General features: G+C 36.2%; 1 protein-coding gene across 3 annotated transcripts in view; it reads left to right on the forward strand.

Moving 5' to 3' along the window:
• ITGA3 (integrin subunit alpha 3) overlaps positions 1-17438 on the forward strand; it is a 93150-nt gene that overhangs the window by 63288 nt on the left and 12424 nt on the right. For all 3 annotated transcript variants that reach the window (XR_005555476.1, XR_005555477.1, XM_039333083.1), the window contains exons 8-22: positions 214-302; positions 956-1089; positions 2948-3034; positions 4590-4657; positions 5608-5741; positions 6330-6476; positions 8331-8428; positions 9154-9319; positions 11280-11348; positions 12028-12107; positions 12898-12975; positions 13665-13767; positions 15137-15313; positions 15900-16016; positions 17074-17187. Coding sequence is in view for 1 of the 3 variants with exons in the window: in XM_039333083.1 (XP_039189017.1) it covers positions 214-302; positions 956-1089; positions 2948-3034; positions 4590-4657; positions 5608-5741; positions 6330-6476; positions 8331-8428; positions 9154-9319; positions 11280-11348; positions 12028-12107; positions 12898-12975; positions 13665-13767; positions 15137-15313; positions 15900-16016; positions 17074-17187 (1661 nt within the window). In the remaining 2 variants the exon portion in view is untranslated. The remainder of the gene's footprint in view (positions 1-213; positions 303-955; positions 1090-2947; positions 3035-4589; positions 4658-5607; positions 5742-6329; positions 6477-8330; positions 8429-9153; positions 9320-11279; positions 11349-12027; positions 12108-12897; positions 12976-13664; positions 13768-15136; positions 15314-15899; positions 16017-17073; positions 17188-17438) is intronic.

A 17438-nucleotide genomic window follows, 5' to 3' on the forward strand; every position in this document is an offset into this window, starting at 1 on the left:
GAACTATTATAAGGGCTAAACAAAAGATTCCTTGTTAGATTTTTGACTAGTGATGGGAAGCAATACAATTACTCGTTTTGAAAAGTTATGTTAAAATATGTTTGATACAATTCCAGTGGGAACCTAAAAAGAAACCTATCTAGATGAAGTATAATGAGAACTGTGAGATCTCATAAAAATTGAAATTCTCTTCTTTGTACTCTTCCCTTTCAGATATTGCCATTGGGGCACCCTATGAAGGTTCGGGGAAAATATACATCTACCAGAGTGGTGTAGGTGGCCTTGCTAATAAGCCACAGCAGGTAAAGGCATCTTTATCATCTTATCTCTTTATCATCCTTATCTCTTTGGGTGAAGCATATTACTAAGATTATGTGTGGCACCTCCCCATATTGTTCAATCAGTGACTGGAAAGACCACAATGGGTAGGTTAATAATCTTCTTGGATTGAGGAAATTTTAGCCTCCTTTTTTATTTTTTGGGAAAGTCTTCAGTTTTCTAGCATGTTAAACTTAGCTAAGGTTTAGCACACCAACTGGTCACCTTTGATAATGACCAAATTTCTCTAATCTCAAGCAGATACAAGATAAGATACCAAGTTTTCTGCAAGAATCTCCACTTTGAGACTTAGAGAAGCAGCTAGTTGTCCCTCATTTTCAGGAAATCAGAGAGCTGAAGCCCCAGATTCTTGTTTTCAATTATGGTGTCAGCCTTTTCCAGTTAAGATTTCTTTGCCTCCAATTTATAAGATATTTTTATATACATTACAGTCCCAGAACTCCTCTCCAGTTAGATCAATATATTGTAATGATGTTAATAGTAGTCCTACTGCTCATTCAAATATGCCTGACCACCAACAGCTTCATCATGGATGGCAGTATATACAAACGAAGAAGAAATCTTGGTCTCATTTGTAAATATCCTTCTTGCCTCTCATTTTCTGCACCTCTTGCAGATCATTAGTGGGGAAGATTTTAATCCTGTCATCAAGACCTTTGGTTACTCCTTCAGTGGTGGGATGGATGTGGATGGAAATTCCTATCCTGATCTCCTGGTGGGAACTCTCTCAGAAAATATCTTGCTGCTCAGGTAAGTGTGGTAAAAGAGGTTAAAAGCTGTCATGTTTTTTTCCCTATTTATTGATTCTGATTAATAAAAAGGGGAATCTTCTTTAAGAAGAAGGAAATTCCAATCTCACTGTTGGGGCAGCCTTTCCAGCCTGCTGTCCTCAGCTATTTGTGGTCTGATGGATTGATGAATATGGAAGTCAATGTGCCACTCATCTAAGGAGCATCATTTTGAGGAAGACTGTATTATCAATTACCCTGATTCAAAAGGGAATCCTGTCCTGGGGAAGAGAACAAATGATCACATGTAACACTACATTTTCTTCTCTACTGAGTAATTGAAATCACCATCATGATTAGGGATCGTTTATTTTATTTATGCACTACATCTGTACCATATTGATTCTTTTTTGGGCTTCTGCTGTGAGTCATGACTAACTGAAGATGCCTCTGCAAATGAGCAGAAATAACAGCTGTTGCATAGGATGAAAGAACAGCCATAGATTGGTTCTTCGAAGCTCTCTGGAGAACGAGAGAAGGAGAGATTGCTGACAAATGTTCTGAAGGGTAGCTCCTTGCTAGGATTCTGTAAAACAATGGTCTCTACGGGTTTGAGTGCCAGAAGCTGAGGGAGATGACATGTTTGCTCTCAGCCACAGGGGAGCTTTTAATAGGAACACTAAACCAGCCAATCTCGTGTTTTAATCAATTTTCAAAATATTCAATTTAAGCACTTTATGGATATTAGAGACTTTGAGAGCAGCAAGCTTAATTTGATACCTGATGAGTTTAGCCTTCTCTGAAATTAAAAATTTTTAAACAAGAGTTAAGAATTTAAAATGATATACATATGGCAAAAAATAAAAAAACGGAGGGGGGATTTTGATTTAAGAACTTTTTTAATTTTTTTAATACCAGAAGTTTGGAATATAGGTTATTTTTGTTGTGAGATTTGAAAATAAATATACTGTATAATTAAATAATTTACTGAAACAGAACCAAACCTGTATCAGAACTGAGGCTTGATGAAAGTTGCAAATTGACACTAGAGGGAATTAAAAAAACAGGCAGAAAAGAAATAAAATGGCTAAGCTGGCTATAACTTTTTCCTATCTTAAAGATATTTTTGATGGCTAACCACTGTGATATTAATCATTAAAACCTCAAAAAGTATACAAATCTCAGTGGATATTTTTTTACAAGATGTTGAGAATTTTTTAAAAGGCTTTACCTGACATAGACATTATTGAGTTTGAAGGCAAGGATGATAACAAAATTGAGATAACCAAAATGGAAATACAAAAGACAAAACCAGAAAAGATTCTGAACAGGAAACAGCTGCCACAAGGAGTTCTGGACAGTGCCTTTTTATGGGATTTACAGGCTAGCTGGTGAAAGCTTTGAAAACTCCTCTTGAATGTCAAAAATTGATGAAAGATCAAATCCTGCAATGCCATTAAATGTGGAATGTTTTAAAGTTCAAGATTGAAGAACAGAAAGAAGGGATATAAAATTAGGAATAAATTATTTGTTTGATATTTCTGGTACTTCCTAATGAACTTTTTGCTGAATCAGGATTGAAAAGGTGACAATTTTTGGATTATGTATAGATAAAAGTTATGTTATGAAGGTAAGAGGAGTTTATTTTTATTTGGAACTTTAAAAGTGAATAAAAAGTTATATTAGTTTATGTTTGATATGGTGAAAGTTGGAAACTACTTCTTCATTTTTGTTTTCTTTTCTTTTTCTGCACCTTCTGAACTTTTTCTTTTATTCTAATTAATTTGTATTTTTATATTTATTAAAAACTTTAATTAAAAATGTATTGATTCTTTGCACTGTTGTTTTCCCTTATGCCTATTGTCTTTGCCTTTCTGCAGAGCCCGTCCTGTGATCAATATCCTAAACAAGACTTTTACTGTTACTCCAAGCCCTCTGGACCCAAGCAAATGTACTCAAAACTCTTGGTAATAACATTCCTGTAAATTTTATTTTCATTTTTATATGCCTGAATACACAAATATTCAAGGTGTGTGGCAACACAAATATGATACAACTGAGTATATTTAGCCTACAGAAAGAAGATGAAAGGGCAGCATGTTGCCAACTTTCAGTTTATTTTAGAGGATGTTGGAAAGAATTAGGAGAACAATTGTTTGCCCTCCCCACCAAGTACAGGGAGGAGAAACAAGAGTATTTATACAAAATGTGGTGAGATTCAAGTTAAGTTTGAATGAGAAAAACATCTGGCAAACAGAGTAAAAGGCCACATTGGAACAAGCTGTATGGGGACATTGCTGAGTCCTTTCTCTTGTTTGTTTGTTTTTTAAGAGTAGAAGTTGAATAAGAGACTTGTAGATTTGCTTTTACAACAGGACATCCTGTCCCCTAGAAGATAGAGGACTTGATAAGATGCACATTATTTCAGGTTTTAAGCCAGCTGAGGGAATTTTAATCCTGCAGATGTGATTCGTTTCCCTCTTTCAATAGTTCTATCCAGCATGCCATTAGTTTGGGAGTTGGCATCCTTCAATATCTGGAAGTGTTAGGCATTTGTAACTTCTAAACTAGGACTTAGTTTAAGGGTGATGTGGTTTATTAATGTTGATTTTGTCAACATCTATTTTTTCCAGCTTTAAATTCATGATGGTTCCTTTTTGTTTTAGTTAGCAATTTTTCCTCAAATAAGTCATTGCAGAGATGACACATATAAAATCGTATCCGACTTGTCATCTGCCTTGTGCACTGAACACATTTCTTAGCTTTTCTTAAGTCAGTTTCTAAGAATATATGAAGTAGCACTGAATCAAAATGAAAATATATTGTTAAGGGTGTGAAAACATGAACAAAAGGGGCATCTGTTCTCTAAAGTGGATTATCATAGCATTATATGCACATAACATTTCCCTCTTTAGTTAATTATAATTATTTGCTAAAATTAGCCTTTCCTAACCTGGTATTGTCCAGAGGCTGATGACTAGGAATTCCTGAGAATCGCAGTGTAGGTACATCTCCTGGGCACCAAATTGGAAAAGCTCCTTTATAGAGTACCAATTCTGTAAATAAATAAGATGAAATTGTCCTTGACCAAAATATACAGAATTGCAGCTTTGACAATTTTCATATTCAAAGCAGATGAGAGAGAGAAGGGGATCTTCCTTTTGCATGAAAAAGCAACCTTTTCCTCTTCTCTTCACAAGAACTGATTTTTCAAAGAAAAACATCTGAAATATCATTCCTTGCTGCAGACAAAACAGGGCAATCCATCTAAAGGTTTGGCACTGCTTAATTACCAGATAAAGGACATCCTAATATAAGTCAAGTGCTGTTGCTTTAGTTTTGATATGCCTTTGTTGTGTGGTGTAATTTTAAATTTAGGATGATGTGTTTCTTTATAAAAGCAAGGCATTTGGGCTTTGGGTTTTGTTTGGAGGAACCTCAGCTATCTGTCCCTGCCGATTCTTTACTGAGCACATTGTTTTTATTTCTTTCTCCTTTCCCTTCTTATCATCTCATTTACAGCATGAAGGTAGAGGTCTGTTTTTCCTATTCCCAAAGTGCTGGAGACCCCAAATACAAGGAAACTATCAGTGAGTAAAAATGGGAAGATTTGTTCCATTTAAGAGAATCCATTTGTGAAGAAAGAGGCTTGGGGGACTCGCTCATTGCCAATGTCTGCTGGCCCTGAAATTTTTGTCCATAATGTATGAGAGCCAGTTTCTCTACAGTATCTTTAGTGGCATATTTGTTTTTTGTTGCCTTCCTTTGATTCGAATTAAGTAGGATTGTTCTTGTACAAATACTCCTCACCTAGCAGCTACAATTGGAACTGGCACCTCCATTGCTAAGAGGTGTGGTGAAGTGAAATGTCACATGACTTTGCCAACATATAACATCCGTTCCAGTTGCAGTTATTAAATCACCATAACTGTAATGTCACGTGACCATGACTTATGGTTTCATACTGGCTGCTTCATTGGTTTTGCTTGCCAAGCATCTATTTGCAATCTGAGACTGCAGGGAAGCTATGATGGCTTAAAGTTCAAGAACCTGTCATAAGTTTCATTTTTCAGTGCCATCATAACTTTGAACGATTGCTGAATGAATCTAGGACAGTGATGGCGAACCTTTTAGAGACCGAGTGTCCAAACTGCAACCCAAAACCCACTTATGCATCATCGAGTGCCGGGTGGGTGTGGCCCATTGGGTGGGCATGGCTGCGGTGGTAACAGCAGACTGGATGGGACTAAAAAGTTCAATCAATTCCAACTTTGCAAGATCTTTTTTTTCCCGCAAGAAGTTGAAATTGACTGATTGATTAAACCCTTTTTTTGTACACGGCGGTGGAGGCCTAAAGCGAAAAGGTTTTATAAAACCCAGCTGAAGGCCTAGGACTGGGGCAACGGCATGCGTGTGCCCACAGAGAGGGCTCTAAGTGCCGCCTTTGGCACCCGTGCCATAGGTTCGCCACCGCTGATCTAGGATCTAGGCTGCTGGATATTGGTAATGTTTCTGATCCATTTTTTTTCCTTGGCTACAGAGCTGGATTACACTGTGGAAGCTGACAGGGGCCGCCGGCCACCCCGGGTATATTTTGCTGAGACCAACTCTGCTGTCTACAAGGGACAATTTTCCATGCCAAGCAAGTGCCAAAACCTGAAAGTCCTCCTACAGGTTAGGAATAGTCAATTCAAGGCATAAAATGGGATAGCTGAGCTAAACACCATCTTCCTGGAGAGTTTAAGTTTGGTTGTTTGTATTTATGCAGGACCAGCAGTATAGGGTTTTTTAAAATGTAAATTGGTGCTATCAAGGACTGCTAAATATAGACTAGTAATGTAATTACAGCATTATAAATGATAAGAACAGAATTTTTGCCTAAAAAATTTGGGGAGGTTTTGTAAAATTGATAAATATGTGTGTAAAGCAGTTATCTTTCATGGCTTCTTGGATGTATAATAGCAACATTGGTTGAAATTCTGGATAGTTATATTTCACTTGGCTGGTAAAAAGCTTCTCTAACCATCGTATCGCTTGAACTTACAGAGAGGGAAGGATAATTTAGCATGATAAACTTCATTATATTTCAACAAAAGAATGCCAAGAACAAAGAGGAAAGTTCCATCAAAATAAAATGTGGTGTTGAAGTATCAATATGCCCTGGTGGCAAAAATGGAGATGACCTCCTTCATGTCCCTTCATAAACTACATAGAAGTTCAGAACTGAGGGCTCTCTGAAATAATTTATTGCTCATTTTGCAGGATGGAGTACGAGACAAGCTGCACCCCATTGCATTCTCTATGAAGTACTCTCTTTCAGAGAGGCCTAGGCGATTCCAGTTGGGATTGCGCTCTCTTAATGCATTTCCTGTTTTGAATGAGGATCAGCCTCGTGAAAACCACACTGAGGTTAGTTCCTTCTTCTCTTTAGTTTTTCCTCCCATTCTTTTCACCTTTCCTCTCCTCGATTGAAATGGATTGCACAATAATGTTGCATTATTCAGCTAATAGTCAGCGGCAGGCTTTTGCAAAAAGTAAACAGGTGATGTGTGTATAGGAAGAGTTTGTGTGCATGTCCCTGCACTTATTCATGCAGATGAAAATTATTTGTAAATAGGTATATTCAGTTTTCTGTATCACTTAATGGTTCACCTACCAAGCAGTCCTCTGGCACCATCTGGTGGAATAGATTAGTCATTATATTTAAATTTTAGAATAAGTTTCATTCTAGAAAAAAATTTTTACACACTTTAACTAGATTGAACCTAAACTGTGTCTAGAGCAGTGGTTCTTTACCTTTTTAATGCTGCGACCCCCAACTGGTCGTAAGTCAAGGACCACTCAACCGGTCGTAAGTCGAGGACTACTCAACTGGTACAGCACCATTTGCAGAATGGGACTTTTGGCAGGCTCAGCAGGGCAGAGACAACCTGGGCAATTCCTATTGGCTTTTGAAAGCCAATAGAATTAGACTCTATTCAAGAGAGTCTATTCTATTGGCTTTCAAAAGCCAATGGAATAAAAGGGAGTAGCACAGCTAAGGAAAAGGGGAGGGAGGAAATGGCGGACTGCGTTGTTTGGCGACCCCCGTGAAATGGTCGTTCGACCCCAAATGGGGTTCCGACCCACAGGTTGAGAACCACTGGTCTAGAGTATGTGTATAAATATAATGTGATAATTTCAGCATCAGTTACCCTTAATCACCTTAATATAATCCTTTTGGTTAACCGAACCAAATTTAGGGAGTTGCATTTTTAGACATTGGTGGAAATCCACCTACAACAACTCATAAAAGTCCTAGACTTGGCTGTTTCTTCTTCTTCTTCTTCTTCTTCTTCTTCTTCTTCTTCTTCTTCTTCTTCTTCTTCTTCTTCTTCTTCTTCTTCTTCTTCTTCTTCTTCTTCTTCTTCTTCTTCTGCTTCTTCTTCTTCTTCTTCTTCTTCTTCTTCTTCTTCTTCTTCTTCTTCTTCTTCTTCTTCTTCTTCTTCTCCTTCTCCTTCTCCTTCTCCTTCTCCTTCTCCTTCTCCTTCTTCTTCTTCTTCTTCTTCTTCTTCTTCTTCTTTTTTGGCCAACTCCTGGAAAAACCAGAGCTAAATAGATTGGCTCAAAAAGTTTACACATAAAGGGAGATTGGAGACAGTGACTATAAAAAAGTAGGCTTATTGAGAGGAGAGATCATAAACAATGCTCATTAATTCAGCAGTCTGTGAGGCATTTCTATCTGACTCAAAATCTTTTCTCTTTGTATCATAATAAACAGACCTTTTAAAAGTTTTCTTTGTCCCAAAAGTCTAACTGAGGAGTAAGTGGTGAAACATTTTTAGATGTTCACACTTAGGAAGAACAAAGAGTTTATTCTGTCTTTTCTGTGTATCATATTTATTGATTGATTGATTGATTTCTACAGCCACCCATGTCCGAAAGGACTCTAGGTACTTACAGTTCAAATATTTAGTCTTGCCCTTGGAAACACCCTCTACAGAAGATGATTTTTCAAGAGGCAACTGGACTTAGGATTGATCCTCCCTACATACAGAACCCTTCTTCTAAAAGTCTTCCTTCCCATTCTAATGCATTCCAGTTTACCTTTTAAAATAGCTTCCTCTGGCCATGCTTCTTGAAGGAGGCATGAATTGCGGTCCAGTGCTTCTGGAGAGCATCAAGTCAGAGAAAGTTGACATACACAATGCAGCCTACAAACTAAATGAACATCCTTCCCCTGTTTTTTGTTTTATTTTGTTGACTCAAAATGTCTGTTTTCAGATTCAGTTTCAGAAGGAATGTGGAGCTGACAGCCAATGCAATAGCAACTTGCAGATTCAGGCATTCTTTCTAAATGAAAAGAACCAAAAGTTGCCCAGGTGAGAGAATTTGGCTTATTGTGGGAAGGATGGGCTGAGAAAGAGGAAGACCATGTGAAATGACTAATCGTTATAATACAGAGTTATGCTACACATATGTTTAAATAAGAGGAAATACTGACTTTGGAAATAATCATACATTTGGGATGAATTCTGTCTACTTTCGAATGCTTTCTGCATTATTGTCAACATGATCACTGTCACTAAAGGAAGAGCCGTTCTTGAGAATTTCTTTTCAGGCCAATAAATAGCTCCTAGATGATATATCTGCAGAATTTTTAAAAAATCACTGGGTAAAATCATTTTTAGTGCATGCTACTGTTATCGTTCAGGCAGAGGACCTGCCCTAGAACCCGTCTACTGTCTGATCTAAATAAGTGAGGTGTCATTACCAGACAGTTAGAACATTGCACAATCCTGGAAGCATTTCAGTAGAAATTGTCTCTCACCTTGGGGCAGAGATACACAGTAAATGAGTTCCCACTCTTGCTCTAAGGCAGGATAAGTCAGTTGGTCTGATCTAGGAGTTTGGGGTGATGATTTCAAAGAATCCCAATGTTCCCTGGAAAGTATGAAATTTATAGTTCTAAATCTTTGGGGAGTACCAAATTGTCCATTGTTGTCCTAGCCACTTTTGACCAAAGTTAAGGATTGAATGGAGGGACATATATGCTTTTTTTTTCTTTATCATCCTCCCTCAATTGTACTATTCTTTCCCATTGTAGTCAAGATGGTGTGCAGGTGTTTCAGTACAGGTCGGAAGTCAAGAAATTGAATTTGAGCATCAAAGTCACTAATAAACCAACATCACCTATCAATGGAGAAGATGCTCATGAGGCCCTCCTCAATATTACTTTCCCACCCTCTCTGCTGCCTTCTTCAGTTCGGCCGGTGAGATATTTTTTTGAAAGTTGGGATAGCATTAGGCTATTGTTCCATTCAGCTCTGCACTTAGCTGCTTTTCAGAAAAAAATTACAAGTTCTAATAGAAGAACATGTAACCTAGGGTTGAACTGTGGAGTCCTTGGTACTCTCTCACACAAATTTACTGGTGTTGCATGAAGTGGTGTTTTTCTTTATTAATTCCTGGATAGAAGCCTTTCTAACAAATCGGAATAATATTCTTCAGGATTCATGATCTCAACTTAATATGCAGATGATGCTAGTGACTTGCCTGAAGGTTAACAAGTATTGCCATGGTTGAACTGTATTAACTAAGTGAACAGACAAAGATGTGTTAAAAGTTTTAAAAGGGAATGCAAGATTTTTATGCAGTAAAGCCATATCAAAAAATCTCAGAAAAAGGGAGCAGGACAATAATGAAATGGGAATCTAAAAACAAGAGTAAGATTCAGTGTTGTAACAAGGCTTAAGAGTATCATACATCTGAACTGAGAAATGTAGGGGATTAAAGAAACAATAAGGATTGCTTAATGAAGAAAGGAATCCACCATAGCAAATAACTGGAAAAATATAAAGAAGAAAGAAAGATTCCGAGAGAGATGACAGAGTTTGAAATTCTTATATCGAATCAAGATAATCAGTTAGGATATATTTATAAACTTTTACTTAAAAAATATCCGGAGCTAGAAGAAATAACAAACTGCATGATAAAATGGCTGCAAAATTTCAAAGAAGTAATAATTGTGAAACAATTGTGGTAAGAATTGTGTGTGTGGAGGAGAATCAGTGAAATTTCCAACATGCTACAGTTTGAAGGAAAATTGGTATAAAATAGTCCACAGATGATATATAAATTTGTCAATTATTGCCAAGATAGATAAATCATACAAAATAAATTTTAGAAGCCATAACAAACAGATGGTAATTATGTAGAAAGACCCCAAAGTACTGTAAAAATTCAGAAAATTTTGAAAATAAAATTTGGATTATAACCCAAATATTTTTATTAGACGTGATCCCAGAGAAAAAATGAAATCTTTCCAGTTTATTAAAATACATGCCAACAATGGCAAGAGTTAATGCAGCACAAAATTGGTAGAGAGAAATCTTGCCATCATTGCAGGATCGGGAGACTGAAGTTTAAAAATATGCAGCAGTGGAAAAATTTACTGTATGTATTCACAGTAGAAGTCTAACCAATTAACAGTTAGGATTTTTAAAAAGACATTTTTTGTATGTTTTTTCTTAGTGCATTTTTTCTTTATATTTTTGCTGTTTTGCTGTTTTGAAATTGTTTCTAAAAAATCTTTTTATGATCATCATTTTCATTTCAGTCTTTGATTTTCTGTAAAGTTCATATTGTGTGTGTATATCAACACATTCTTTTCCTTTTCCTTTCCTTTTTTTGGGGTTTGGTTTATTTAATTGATAAAAAATATGTCAGCAAAAGGTTTTTTTTCTTCCTGTATTATATTGATTCTGAGGGATGTTGGGCCTACATCAGAATTTTTATAGCCAGATCTAGGCCCTGGGCTGTGCTTAAAACTTCATAATTGCTTAAGAACCAATTCATTTCTAATGGAATTACAAATGGAGAAAGCATGGGAGCCAAAACACATTCTTCCATGTCTACGTATGCATGTATGCATGCGTTTGTATAAATGCATGCATACATGCATACATAGACATGGAAGAATGTGTTTTGGCTCCCATGCTTTCTCCATTTGCAATATGTGTGTGGGTATGTGTGTGTGTGTGTGTGTGTGTGTGTGTATGCTATATATATATATATATATATATATATATATATATATATATATATATATATATAGTATAAACATATAAGTGTGTATGTATGTATATGTATGCATGTATACCGTATATATGAGTTATACATAAGTAAAATAAAGGTAGTCAGACAATGAAGTGCATCTTTTATTCCTTTCAGAGTGGGGCCTGCACTGTTAAGGAGACAGTGATATGTGAAATGGGCAATCCCTTCAAAAGGAACCAGCAGGTATATTGTTTCTGATTTGGACACTTTGGAAAGTCTCTGTTGTATGAGTCTCATCTATGGGGTGTTTTCCTGATTGCTCAGGACCATCTTATCCCTTTCAGCCATAAGGTTTTAAAAAAATAGCAAGCATCAACAGCAGTATTTTTTAAATTATTGAGATTATTCACTAGATTAAATATATATCCTAGTTTTAACTTAGCATTGAAATTACAGTAGTCTACTGTAATAGCTATTGGTGAATGTTGGTAATGTGGAATAAAGAAATTCTACTTTCAGTTTTATCAACAGCTATGCATCAAACACTGAACTTTTTATTAGCAAATTCACTGCAATAATAGTACATTTTTTATGATAATTTTTACAAAGAGCTCCGGTTCTTCTTCAACATGAATTAATAGCAATAGATATTGGTATTGAATAAGAATTTATTTATCCAGACTAATATTTGTCTTGAAAGGACAAGTCCATAGTCTGGGCTCCAGGTTAAGAATCACCAAAGTCAGGTCTTGCTCTTCCAGACAGTTACACATCTATTTTATCGACTGATGCCGATAAAAGATCTTTCTTGCCACAGATGTTTGTGTAGTTAATCAGGGCAGTCTAGTGAACCTCAGATTACAAACTTGATTAAAATATATCATCCTTAACAAAATATTGCACAATCTGACTTCTCTTCCAGGCAGAGCTGATTATCACATTTGAAATTAGTGGGATTACCTTATCTACCCAGAATATCACAGTCCAGATTCAACCTTCCACGTGAGTCTTGTCCTCTTATCAATAATCATCAGGGATGACTAAGATAGTTTCTCTCTTCAATAGCTTGCACCTACACACACACACACACACACACACACACACACACACACACACACACACACCAAACCTACCTCCAGTGAAACCAGATGGATCAGCATATATCTAAGAGAAGAAAGTCACAAAGGATCACACCACTTTGGAATGTTACTCATATTAAAGATGGGGGGAAACTTATACATTACAACTTTATTATGAAGATTAACATAGGAAGGAGGAATGTTCTATATTTATATTTTCAGGTAGGCTGGTGCTATTATGCTTTATTTTGCTTAAGCAAAACCAACAAACTATATATTTAACTATAGTTTACCTGTACTTTGTACTTGTAGTTTAAGTGGTGCAATCCACTCTATTTTCTCAGGTCTGTAAATGATGTTTAACTGCATGTGTGGGACAGATAGGCTTTCGTGACAGAAACTAAGTAGTCTATAACTATGAACCCTGCCTGCTGTAATATTGGATTATTCTAATATATAAAGTTCATAGGAGAACCACACTAGTACTTTTTTTAATTTCTTGTATTGCACTAGGTAGTACAAAAATTAGCAACACTAGTATTAATTGATGGGAAGAGGAACCATTGTATGGACTCCTCTCAGACTTCTAAGATAATTAGATTCAGACCTCTAGGATAATTTACAGTGATGACAAAATGTAATAATAGTTTATGTTCTTTGGAGTAATTTTAAAAATAATCTGATAGACCTTTTGACTATTGTATTTTGTACAGGATAAGCTATCAGGAAGATCTCCAACTAGTGACAGCAGCTTTGTTAGTGGACTACACAGTTGATGCATCACTAAGCATGTGCGTATCTTAAAGTGTTGACATAAGTTAAGAAAGGAAAATTATAGAAAGGGGGTTCTATGCCAAAATTTGATGAATCCCAATTTATGCCTACCTTCATAAAGAAAACCCAGACTTTGAGTGTAGCTGGGCTTCTAGGCTACTCTTCCTCAAGATGGTGTTCTCCAGATATATCACAGTTGGAGCCTTCAGACTTCTCAGCTAAAATGGTCAAAGACCAGAAATCCAGAGGGTTCCAATCCTAATATGTTTGGAGGAAAGAATAAGAATAAGACAGTAGAATAGAATAGAATAGAATAGAATAGAATAGAATAGAATAGAATAGAATAGAATAGAATAGAATAGAATAGAATAACAGTTGGAAGGGACCTTGGAGGTCTTCTAGTCCAACCCCCTGCTCAGGCAGGAAACCCTAAACCATTTCTGACAAATTGTTGTCCAATCTCTTCACAAGTTCTGGAGGCAAGTCGTTCCATTGATTAATTGTTCTGACTGTCAGGAAATTTCTTCTTAGTTTTGGTTGCTTCTCTCCTTGATTAGTTTCCATCCATTGCTTCTTATATTGCCCTCAGGTGCTTTGGAGAATAGCTTGACAGTTCCCAGGAAACTATGGACTAACCATTTAGCTTGTTAAAAAAAAACCAAGTGTGGTAAATCTCTCTTGCAACTTTTCAATTTTTTCACGGTAGAATCAACCGGTGGCTTCAGTCATACTTTAGTGGGAAAGTCATAGGAGAATCAGCCATGAAGCATGAAGAAGATGTTGGCAGTCCCATTGAGCTGGACTTCCAGGTAAGTATCTGCTGTGATTATTAAGCAAATCCATTCATTTTAATGGACATTTTCTTCCTGAAACTGGCAAAAAATGCCAACCTACCCCCCCCCAAAAAAAACTATGAATCAGTCTCAGTCATATGACCAGGGAACACCACAGCTGGTCATAAAACTGCCTGACAAGTGGTCACATGACTACAGCGAGATGGACATGACTGAATGTGATTCATGATGTTTTTTATGGGTCTGGGGCATTTTTTTGCCAGTTTCTGTAAGAAAATGACTGTTAAAATGAATGGATTTTATGGAAGCACCCATTTCATGGCTGTTGTAACTTCCAACAGTTGTAAAACAACATGTTATTAAGCGAGGACCACTTTTAGTCAGTACTCCATTTGGATAGATTTTCTTGATTAGGATCCCATCGTGATAAAGTTAGACAAGGATTTATGACTTCAAATTGTCCAATATTTATTTACCATAAGCTCCACCTGTGGTGTTCAGAACCTTAAGCAATGATTGGTCCCTGCCTATTAAATTGCATCCTTTGTTTCCATAGCTGTGCCTTTTTAAATTTAAAGTTAGTAGCCCAATATCCAATCTTTGTTCCTTGTCATCTGGGTTTAGGAGCAAACAATGGCTAAGTCTAATTATCTAACAGAAACAAATAAAAACTCTCTCTCAAACCAGGCTATTGAAAAAGAAGACTTGAAGAGAGGATCAGGAATAGATTTTTGAAAGAACTTGTGGATTTCATTTTTGTATGGATCACAGAAAGTTGTGTGTGAGAGAAAGAGGGAGATAATGAGAGAGAAAGGGAGAGGGAGAGATAGAGAAAGAAAGGAGAATGATTGAAAATTCCCCTTCATTTATAGTTAAAATTCTGGCCCTTTCCCTTATTCTTATTTGAAGGTGTGAGAATAAAGAATAACCTTTTTCTTAAGCTATTCTTCCTTCCTGCTGTTGTATAAATTATCAATATATGTAATCAAGTGAAGCCAACATTTTTGGCTTTATTATAGAATGGAAAATGTCAAGGACGGACTTACTTTTATGGCTATAATTATACAGATATTAAATATAAAATCTACAAAACTAGACTTAAGAGACTACAGTTTTTAATGAAGAGTACTATGGCATAAGAGTGTTTAACCCATTCCTTTTTGTCACTTTTCTAATCACAACATATTTTCACTCTTAAGCAGACTGTTCAGAAATTGCTACTTCTTGGGCTCATTTTCATCTGATGAGCAAGTCAATGGAAAGATGAATGCAAGTTCACTGCAATTTTCAGCCTAATCATGAAGAGTTGCCAACAATTTTCTAAATTGAATTTTGAAAAGGATTATCAATATGTTATTAATATCTTTGTTATTATTTGTTTAAGGTGACTACAAAAACTAAGTCTTTAGCTTCTTTTGGAACAATCATATTAGGCTTTGAATGGCCTTATGAAGCCAGCAATGGAAAATGGCTACTCTACCCCACTGAAATCTTGATAAAAGGGAATGAAGACTGGTATTGTGAACCATCTGAACAGGTCATCAACCCCCTCAAGCTCACTGTGAGTCTAGGGTTTATTCTCAGTCTCTTCACCTTTTTGCTCTATCCCCGCTTAATATGAATATGTATATTTTGATATCAACCCCTTGCTCGCCCATTCTAGGAATATCAGTATCTGACTCATGTATAGATACTAGGTTTACTTTGAATAGTGTGCTTTGTGAGGATTGCATTTCCCAGAATTCCTTGCTAGTAGTGCCAACAAGTGGGCCTTCTTAAAGTTGCATTCTCAAGATATTTTGAAAATGAAGATTCTTAATTAGCTGTCTTATTTGACTTTGTGTGAATTTGGTACAATGTTTCAAACATAAAATAGCTTATTATTAAAAGTGTTATATACCTAATTTGTTTCTCAAGTGAAATTAACAGAATTGCAATTAATGAACTTTTTCTGGTATACTTAATGTTATAGCATATGATCTTAGCAAAAAAAAAAAAAAAAAGTGTCCAACAGTAACAACAAGACTCCCGATTCCTACAAAATGAAGAATCATCCCCTGGTTATGAGGCACCTCAGTGGGGGCAAGTAGTTTTATACTTCTTGATGTTCATGGACAGAATAACAGCTAATATTTCTTCCTTTTCAGCAAATAGATCACAGTACTTCCCCAGCCCGGAGAAAGCGTGAGTTGCAGACATCTCCAAATGCTGAGATTCCCATCACCTTAGCGTCTTCAAAGAAAGCCAGATCAGAAACAGCACTGGTAACCATTTCATCATTAAGATATCCTTTCTGTCCTTAATAAGAATTCCTTCATTATGAGCCTCTCTAGGCCAGCCAATATTGCTCTGTATCAATGTTTCTCAACCTTGGTAATTTTAAGATGTGTGGATTTCAATTTTCAGAATTCTGGGGGTTGACATCCACATATCTTAAAGTTGCTGAGATTGAGGTAACCTGCTATTTATACTGTCCCAAACTGATATTAGTAGCATCTACCCTTTTGAATGGCTGTTTGGGAATGATGGATAAGGACAAATAGTATATGTGTTTTGGGTAAAAAGATAAAATTATCCTCAAATCAAGCAGTTCACAATAACTAAATGAATATGCCCTAGTATTTTTCTTAGCAAAATTCTGATATTTGTTTGCTTTCATCCAGAAACCTTTTTGACTTAGAAACAATGTCATAGGATCTAGAAATTATTTTTTACCATTGAAACTATGTCCATTTATATTTCAAAGAACCCATAGATTAATCCCAATCCTCCCAAACTGTAAGAGCAGGGATGCACAATTTCATTGGCTTTAAGGACAACAACTCACTCTCCTGAATATTTAGCAAACTGTAGCACGCCATTTGGTGTCCCTGAAAGGAGCCAGATAGAACTATTTCAATCTGTATCTTAATTTTGAGAAGGGTTATGGGTAGGAATAATAATGGTTTCCATTCTTACTTTTTAAAAAATATTTTGACACAAAATGGCAATAACATTAATATGTCATTTTATTGACAAATTTCTGCTCTTTTTTCAATCCAAAAGAGGAATTGGATCAGGTTTCTTAGACTTCTTATTCCTATTTATATTTTTGCCATGTTTTTTAATGCCAGCATTATATCCCTGAAATGTTGCTATCAAAAGTTGGTACTGGAAGCTTGAGAGGTTTTGGGAATATGATACGATATGACCCTGCTTGTTTTAAAATGCCATTTAAAAGAAAGAAATGAAAAATGCATGTGACTATATATTATACCAAACGCTCTTTGAATGACTCACCAGTGATGGTTTCCCCTGCCTCGTTCCATATTTTCTTTCCAGAGTTGTTTCAAAGGAACTTCTCGCTGCATCTGGTTTGAATGCCCCCTGTGGAATATCGGAGCAGTTACAAATGTGAAGGTCCGAGCAAGAGTTTGGAACAGTACTTTCATTGAGGTAAGTGCCATTTATCTCTTCTGCTCCCATTTAGTAGCATGTTGCTTGTACTGGTGTGCTAGAGGCAAACAGTTTTCTTTTTTCTTTTCTTCTTCTTCTTCTTCTTCTTTTTTTTTTTTTGCAATCATAGACTGCTGCAAATTAATCCGGCAGCTAAGAATCACTAATATAATAATGGTGCCAAAGAGGGCAAGATTTTTTTTCCCCCGTGGTGGATGGATTTATTTATTTATTTCACAGATTAATTGGGC

Source organism: Crotalus tigris, unplaced genomic scaffold (assembly GCF_016545835.1).
Source record: "Crotalus tigris isolate CLP2741 ecotype Arizona unplaced genomic scaffold, ASM1654583v1 scf7180000024472.5447098, whole genome shotgun sequence".
Lineage (NCBI taxonomy): Eukaryota > Metazoa > Chordata > Lepidosauria > Squamata > Viperidae > Crotalus > Crotalus tigris.